The 8,441-nt window shown below is 61.1% G+C and overlaps 1 protein-coding gene across 1 annotated transcript in view; it reads left to right on the forward strand.

Moving 5' to 3' along the window:
* CD79B (CD79b molecule) overlaps positions 1-2,499 on the forward strand; it is a 12,926-nt gene extending 10,427 nt beyond the window's left edge. Inside the window, exons 4-6 of the mRNA XM_054176622.1 lie at positions 1,150-1,268; positions 1,592-1,633; positions 2,368-2,499. Of these exons, the coding sequence (XP_054032597.1) occupies positions 1,150-1,268; positions 1,592-1,633; positions 2,368-2,466 (260 nt within the window). The 3' untranslated portion in view covers positions 2,467-2,499. The remainder of the gene's footprint in view (positions 1-1,149; positions 1,269-1,591; positions 1,634-2,367) is intronic.
* The last annotated feature ends 5,942 nt before the right edge of the window (positions 2,500-8,441 follow it).

The following is an 8,441-nucleotide window of genomic DNA, read 5'->3' on the forward strand; positions in this document are numbered from 1 at the left end:
GTGGGAAGGAGTGGGGAGGAGTGGAAGGAGTGGAAGGAGTGGGGAGGAGTGGGATTTGGGGCAGTGGGAAGAAGTGGGAGAAGGGGGAAGAAGGGGAGGGTCCCCCTCTCTCCATGCACCCCAGGAGATGCTCTGTCTTCTCCCCACATGAAGCCCACATCGAGGCCCTCACTCTCCCCATGCTCATGCAGCCCCTTCAGATGCAGCCATGGCTGCTCCCTGGCACCACAGAGCTCTCTCTGCTCCCTGCCAGCCACCAGTCATGGAATGAGAGACTCCAGACTGGCCTGGGGGGGGGGGAGGGAAGCCTAAAGCAGCCCTCAGGGGGGGTTAGAAAGTTTGGAAGATGAACTTTCATAGAGTCATGGAATGGTTTAGGTTGGAAGAGACTCCCAGAGCTCACCCAGTGCAGCCCCCTGCAGCCAGCAGGGACAGCCCCAGCCCCAGCAGGCTGCTCACAGCCCCAACCAACCTCCCCTGCACTGCTGCCAGCCATGGGGCAGCTCCCAGCTCTCTGGCCAGCCTGGGCCAGGCTCTCCCCACCCTCAGTGCCAAACCTTTCTCCTTCTCTCCACTCTCAAGCTCCCTCTTGCCCTTTCCAACCAGCCCCCCTTGTCCTGTCCCATCAGGCCCTGCTCAAAGCTCTGTCCCCAGCTCTCTGCTGGGCCCTTGAAGCACTGCAAGGCCACCAGAAGGTCTCCCTGGAGCCTTCTCTCCTGCAGGCTGCCCAAGGCCAACTCTCTCAGCCTGGCTCCCAGCAGAGGGCTTCCAGCCCTGCCAGCACTGCTGTGGCCTCCTCTGGCCCTGCTCCCCCAGCTCCCTGTCAGTGCTGTGCTGAGCAGCACCAGACAGCCTCCCAGTTTGCCCTGGCACCTCCATGCCACACAGAGACATCCCAGGGTCTCCATTCCCCTCATGGATCAGAGTTTTCCTGGTGCTGGTGGGTGCCAGCCTGGGTGGCTGACCCCAGAGCTCCATGGTGCCAGCCCCTGGAGCTGTCTGCTCCCTGCCAGAGGGGAGCTGATGCCCCCCTGGGCACCCTCTGCTCTGGCTGAGGCACAAAGCCATGGCCATGCCAAGCTCATGGCTGCTCCCTGGGAGCCTGGCACGGGGGTGGGCTCAGGGCTGTCCCTCTGCTGCTGCTCCCAGGTCACCTCAACGCCCAGCAGCTGCGGAACAGGAACACCCTGAAGGACACCATCATCATCGTCCAGTCCATCCTGCTGGTCGTCTTCCTCAGTGGTCCTCTGCTCCTCCTGAGGGATAAAGTAAGGCACAGAGCCTCCAGCAGTGGCCTTGCCCCCAGCTTGGCTGCTGGGGATGCTCCCAGCAGTGTCCTGCGCCCCCAGGATGGGGCTGGGCAGGGGCTGGGCTGTGGGAGCCTGGCTGGGGGAAGTGGGGAAGGAAATGGAGGGGAGGGGACAGGACCTGTGGGGATTTGCCTGTGGGGGTGGTGGGAGCTGGCCTGATGAGGGGATGAGGCCAGGGAGAAGGGAGAAGGGAGAGGGGATGAGGGGAGAGGGGAGAGGGGAGAGGGGAGAGGGGATCCTGCTGAGTGCTGCCATCCAACCTGGCACTCTGCTGCCCACAGGGTGAAGCCAAGGAAAGCCCAGAGGAGGACCACACCTATGAGGTAAAGCTCCATTGATTATAGAGGCATGGAATGGTTTGGGCTGGAAGAGACCTTTCAGATCACTGAGTCCAACCCTGAGCCCAGCACTGCCAGGGCACCACCAACCCCTGGCCCTCAGCACCACAGCTCCAGGGCATGGGGACTCCACCACTGCCCTGGGCAGCCTGGGCCAGGCCTTGGCAACCCTTTGGGGGAAGAAATTGTTCCTCATGGCCAACCTGAACCTCCCCTGGGGCAGCTTGAGGCTGTTTCCCTTGTCCTGTCACTTGTTCCTGGGAGCAGAGCCCAACCCCCAGCTGGCTCCAGCCTCCTCTCAGGGAGCTGTGGAGAGCCATGAGGTCTCCTCTCAGCTTCCTCTTCTCCAGGCTGAACACCCCCAGCTCCCTCACAGGATTTGTGCCCCAGACCCCTCACCCCTCTGACACCAGCCTGAGCCTTGAAGTTGCCAGCTGTGCCCTTGCTGGGTGCCTGCCAGGTGCCAGCAGCCCTTGCAGGGCCATCAGAGCATCTTCTGCCCAAGGTCCTGCTGCACCTCAGCCATGAAGAGCTGCTCACAAACCCAGGCCAAGCTCTGAGCACATCCAGGCAGCTCTGTCCTCCTTCTCCCCTCTGTGAAGCTGCCCCAGGCTCTGAGGGGATAGCCTGGAGACAGGTCCCCAGCTGAGGGTCTCACAGGGGGATGCACTGTGCCTGGGTCCCCCTCCCATGTCTCAACCTCCTTCTCCTTGGTGCAGGGCCTGGAGGTGGAGCAGATGGCTACCTACGAGGACATCACTCCCTTCCGGGACATGAAGGTCAAGTGGACAGTTGGGGAGCACCCAGGGGAAGAGTGAGGGCTGCTGTGCCCAGTACCAGCCTGGCACCAGCACCACAGCTCCCTGCTCCTGCCCTGGGCCACGGCTCTGCTGGCTGCCTGGATCACAGACCCCTGGCTGCCTGCTTGGCCACGGCCAGGCTGTGCCCACCACGGCTGCCCTGCCCTGCTCCCTGCTGTCACCACCCTGCTGCAGAAGCCCCCAAGCCCCTGTAGAAATTAGGAGCCACCTGCAATGCCTCCCAGCAGCAAACTGGTCCCAGCCCCTGGGCAGCCCCACAGCATTGGTGCTGAGCTCCCTGCAGTGCAGGGACCAGAGCGGCTGGTGGGGCTCCTCCAGCCTCAGCAGCCCCGGGAAGGAGAGGCCCAGGCATGATCATTCTCCATGCTGCAAGCACCCTCCTGGGCTGCAAGGCCCTGCTGCAGCCCTGGCAGAGGAGCTGAGGTGGGCAGCACCACTGGAGAAGCAGCTTTTAGGCCACTCTTCAGCTTTCAAGCCCTGGATGTGCCCAGCAGGCCGAGGTGGCACTTGTCTGGGATGAAGGATCCTCCAAAAGCAGCTCCACTTCCTCCTCCTCCTCCTCCAAGCCCACAGGAAAAGCTGGGGAGACAGCTCTCACCCAGAGGGTCTTGTGCAAGGCTTCTCCTCTGCAAAGAAGAGCTGGGCCTGGGTCATGAGGAGATCATGGGGAGGACCTTGGCCAACCTCAGTGGCCATGGGGAAGCTGTGGGACTCCAACACTGTGGGGCACCAACAGCCAGCAGCTTCCTCAGCTCCTAATAAAGGTAATGAGGAAATCCTCACCTGGCTCCATCCTGCTGAGGCTGCTCCAAGGGTGCCACATCTCCCTGCTGCCAGTGTGGGTGGGAGGCCCTGGGAGCAAGGAGCAGCTCTTCATGGGTGCAGCTTAGCTAGAGCCCAAACTTCACCTGCTCAGGGCCCTGAGAGCAGGCAGGGAGGTAAAGCCAAGAGCAGCTCTGGGGCTCTCCCAGGACCTCCATGGCCCCAAGACACCAGCTGGGGATGAGAGGCAAAGACCCTTGCCAGGAACTGGAGCAGGAGAATCAGAGAACTGGTTTGGTTGGAAAAGGCCTCCAAGAGCACCCAGCCCAAGCAGCAGCCCAACCCCACCATGGCCACTCAGCCATGGCCCCAAGTGCCATGGCCACAGGTTTCTGGAGCACCTCCAGGGCTGGGGACTCCACCACCTCCCTGGGCAGCCTCTGCCAGGCCCTGACCACTCCTGCAGCAGAGAACTTTTTCCTAACACCCAACCTAACCCTCCCAGAGCAGGGCTCAGAGCCAGGAGCTTCACTGCCAGCCACATTTGGACTTGCAAGAGAAGCTAAAGACCATCTGGTGAGGAGCAGAGCAGCACTGACAGCTTTGGCTAATGAAAAGCATCTTGGCAGGGACCCCTCCCCCCAGCCCAGCTTGCTCAGGGCCTCATCCAGCCTGGCCCTGAACACCTCCAGGGAGGAGGCAGCCACAGCCTCCCTGGGCAGCCTGTGCCAGAGTCTCCCCAGCCTCACTCTAAAGAACTTCTTCCTCCTCTCCACTCTCAGTCTCCCCTCTCCCAGCTCAAAGCCATTGTTCCTCAGCCTGGCACTCCCAGCCCTTCTCCAAAGTCCCTCCCCAGCTCTCCTGGAGCCCTTCAGGTACTGGAAGGCTGCTCTGAGGTCTCCCTGGAGCCTTCTCTTCTCCAGGCTGCACAGCCCCAACTCTCCCAGCCTGGCCCCACAGGGGAGGCTCTGCAGCCTCTGATCATCTTCATGGCCTCCTCTGGACCCTCTCCAGCAGCTCCAGGTCCTTGTGCTGGGGGCTTCAAGGGCTGGACACACTGCTGCAGGTGGGGTCTTACCCTTGGAAGCCTCCCTGGGTCCCCTTGCAAAGCCCAGCTTGGCTCTGCTCTGAGCAGGACCTGCTTCAGCCCTGCCAGGACTGAGCTCACAAGAGGGTGGCAACCTTGGGGTTCAGCTAACACCCTGCAGAGGAGGCTGAGGTTGCTGGCCTCCCTCCCACCCATGGGCACCAGGGTGGCAAGGGACACCAGGCCATTTTCTGAGGTCACCCAGGCAGGTTTTGGAGCCTGTAGATCCCAGCTCCCCTCCTGCACATCAGGCACCACAGGAGGCTCCTGCAGAGGCTGTCTAGGGACACCCATGCCTGGTGGTGTGCTGGGTTTGGCTCCCTGGATCTGTCTCTTCTCCAGGCTGAACAGCTCCAACACTCAGCCTGTCCCCACAGGGGAGGCTCTCCAGCCTCTGAGCATCTTCATGGCCTCCTCTGGAGCCTCTCCAGCAGCTCCAGGTCCTTGTGCTGGGAGGCCCAGAGCTGGAGGCAGTGCTGCAGGTGGGGGCTGAGCAGAGCAGAGCAGAGGGGCAGAATCCCCTCCCTGTGCTGCTGCTTGCACTTCTCTTGGTGCAGTGGAAAGAGGATGGCAGAGGGGGCTGAGCTTTCTGGCCAGCTGCCCAAGGCCTTTCTCAGCTCTGCACAAAGAGCTCAAGATGCTCAGCTGGCTTCAGCAAATCATAAAGAAACCAGGAGGAGCTGCTGCCTGCAGCTGCAGAGGAAGCCACCCCCAGCCCAGGCAGCATCACTGACCCCAGTTCCTCTCTTTCCCTCCTCACCCAGGCCTTGGGCTTCCTCTAAAGCACCAGAAGGACACCAGCACCTCTGCAGGTGTGACAGCTCTGGGTTTCTTTCAGATGTTTGGTTTCTAGGGAGCCCAGAGATGGAGGCTGAGCTGGGTTTGATGTTTGCAGTGCCTCGAATGTAAGTCAGTCTGGGTCAGTCTGTCCAGCACAGGCTCTGCCTTCCCTCAGGGTTTCTCTCCCCACCTGGACCTCCTCAGCTTCATCTTTAGCAATGGGTTCAGGGAGTCACAGGATCACAGCATGCTGGGGGCTGGAAGGGACCTCTGGAGATCACAGAATCACCAAGGTTGGAAGAGACCTCAGAGATCATCAAGTCCAAGCTGTCCCCACAGAGCTCAGGACTAAACCATGGCACCAAGGGCCACATCCAAGCCCCTCTTGAACACCTCCAGGCATGGGGACTCCACCACCTCCCTGGGCAGCACATTCCAATGGCTAACAACTCTCTCTGGGAAGAATTTTCTCCTCACCTCCAGCCTAAACCTCCCCTGGCACAGCTTGAGTCATCCAGTCCAACCCCCCTGCCAGGGCAGGGTCACTTAGGCCACACAGGAACCTGCCCAGGCAGGCCTTGAAAGTCTCCAGAGAAGGAGACTCCACCACCTCCAGCTGGGGGAACCTGCAGGACTTGCAGCCCTCTGTTGGACTCTCTTGAGTTGATCCCTGTCCAGGGACACCTCCAGGCATGGGGACTCCACCACCTCCCTGGGCAGCACATCCCAGTGGCCAATCTCTCTTGCTGGGAAGAATTTCTTCCTCACCTCCAGCCTAAACCTCCCCTGGCACAGCTTGAGACTGTGTCCTCTTGTTCTGGTGCTGCTTGCCTGGCAGAAGAGCCCAACCCCCAGCTGGCTCCAACCTCCCTGCAGGGAGTTGCAGAGAGCAAGAAGGTCTCCCCTGAGCCTCCTCTCCTGCAGGCTAAGCAACCCCAGCTCCCTCAGCCTCTCCTCCCGGGGCTGTGCTCCAGCCCCCTCCCCGGCCGTGCTGCCCTTGTTGCCGGCGCTCAGCATCTCCCCAGCGCCACCATGGGCGCCGGGGCTGCGCTGGCTGCCGCCTGCCCTGCCGCCTGCTCCCTGCCTGCTATTGGCATATTTAAACACGACCCGGAGCAGAAAAACACCCCCAGATGTTGCTGGCTATTGGGTGACGGGACACCTGATAGCCGCAGCCCCCCTCTCCCTGTTCCCTCTTCTCTAGGGCCTGACATTTCTGGGCCCCGGGAGCGCAGGGGTTCTCGGAAGGGGCCCCCGCGCTGCCCCCCATGCTTATTAACCAGCCCCGCGCCGCCTGCCCCCGCCGTGAACCCGCAGCCAGCCCGGGGCTGCGCGGCCAAGCCGGGGCCCGGGCCGCCAAACCACCACCCCCCCCAGCGAGGAGCAGCCCCCAGAGCCCAGACAAAGGGCCCAGGCGGGGTGGTCCTGGGAGTGAAAGTCCTTTGAGCCCCTCCTGAAGTTGCCCGACCCACATTCTGTCTTGTTTGGCTCAAAAGCAGGGAGAGGTGCGGTGACCTCTCCCCTTCCCCACCTCCTCTTCCCCATCTCCCCTTCCCCATCTCCTCTTCCCCATCTTCCCTTCCTCATCTCTTCATCTCCCCTTCCTCATCTCTTCATCTCCCCTTCCCCTTCTTCCCTTCCCCATCTCCCCTTCCCCATCTCCCCTTCCCCATCTTCCCTTCCTCATCTCTTCATCTCCCCTTCCCCTTCTTCCCTTCCCCATCTCCTCTTCCCCATCTCCTCATCCCCATCTTCCCTTCCTCATCTCTTCATCTCCCCGTCCCCTTCTTCCCTTCCCCATCTCCTCTTCCCCATCTCCCCTTCCCCATCTCCCCTTCCTCATCTCTTCATCTCCCCTTCCCCTTCTTCCCTTCCCCATCTCCCCTTCCCCATCTTCCCTTCCTCATCTCTTCATCTCCCCTTCCCCTTCTTCCCTTCCCCATCTCCCCTTCCCCATCTCCCCTTCCTCATCTCTTCATCTCCCCTTCCCCTTCTTCCCTTCCCCATCTCCTCTTCCCCATCTCCTCATCCCCATCTTCCCTTCCTCATCTCTTCATCTCCTCTTCCTTATCTCCTCTTTCCCATCTCCTCTTTCACATTTCCTCTTCCCTATCTCCTCTTCCCTATCTCCTCTTCCCCAGCTCCTCTGCTCCATCTCCATCTCCTCTCCCTCCTCTCCACACCAGATTTCTATAATCTGGAGATACTTCACCCTTAGGTCTCTGGCAAGAGCAGGAAGAGCCTCAGAGGGGCAAGAGAAGGACGAGGCTCATAAACAGACCTTCTCCCAGCCCTGTCCAGCTGAGAAACCTGCCAGTGGGACTGCCAGTGGGCAGGCTGGTGCCCCAAGAAGCACCCAGGTCCAACAGCTCCTGGGCAAACCAGCTGAGCAAAACCATTGGCTGAGTCCTTGACATTCAGGTAGAAGTGGGAAGAAATTCGATGGCAGAACCAGGGCTCCTCTGAGCACACCCACCCAGCTCTACCCCTGCTAACAATAAAGGGGGAGACATCCAGCTGGCTGAACATGAGCCAGGGGGTGCCCAGGGGGCCAAGAAGGCCACCAGCAGCCTGGCCTGGATCAGCAGTGGTGTGGCCCAGCAGGAGCAGGGCACTGGGGAGGCCACTCCTTGAATCCTGGGTGCAGGTTTGGGCTCCTCACCCCAAGAAGGACATTGAGAGGCTGGAGCAGGGCCAGAGAAGGGCAACAGAGCCAGGGAAGGGTCTGGAGAACAGGGCTGGGGAGGAGCAGCTGAAGGTCCTGGAGGTGTTGAGCCTGGAGAAGAGGAGGCTGAGGGAGACCTCATTGCCCTCTACAGCTCCCTGAGAGGAGGTTGGAGTCAGGTGGGGCTTGGGCTCTGCTCCCATGGAACAAGTGATAGAATCAGAGGAAATGGCCTGAAATTGTGCCAGGGGAGGCTTGGGTTGAAGATTAGGAACAATGCTGCAGGAGTGGTCAGGGCCTGGCACAGGCTGCCCAGGGAGGTGGTGGAGTCCCCATGCCTGCAGGGGTTCCAGAAACCTGGGGCCATGGCACTTGGGGCCAGGGTTTAGTGACCATGGTGGGGTTGGGTTGCTGGTTGGACTGGATGCTCTTGGAGGGCTTTTCCAACCCAATCAATTCTGTGACTCCCCCTTGCTTCAAGTCAGAAGTCTCCCAGCCTGGCTGTTCTCCACTTTGGCCACAACAACCCCAGGCAGTGCTCCAGGCTGGGCTCAGAGTGGCTGAGAGCAGCCAGGCAGAAAGGGACCTGGGGGTGCTGATTGACAGCTGGCTGAACAGGAGCCAGCAGTGTGCCCAGGGGGCCAAGAAGGCCAAGGGCATCCTGGCCTGCAGCAGGAA

This window comes from Dryobates pubescens, chromosome 36, assembly GCF_014839835.1.
Source record: "Dryobates pubescens isolate bDryPub1 chromosome 36, bDryPub1.pri, whole genome shotgun sequence".
In the NCBI taxonomy this organism is placed as follows: domain Eukaryota; kingdom Metazoa; phylum Chordata; class Aves; order Piciformes; family Picidae; genus Dryobates; species Dryobates pubescens.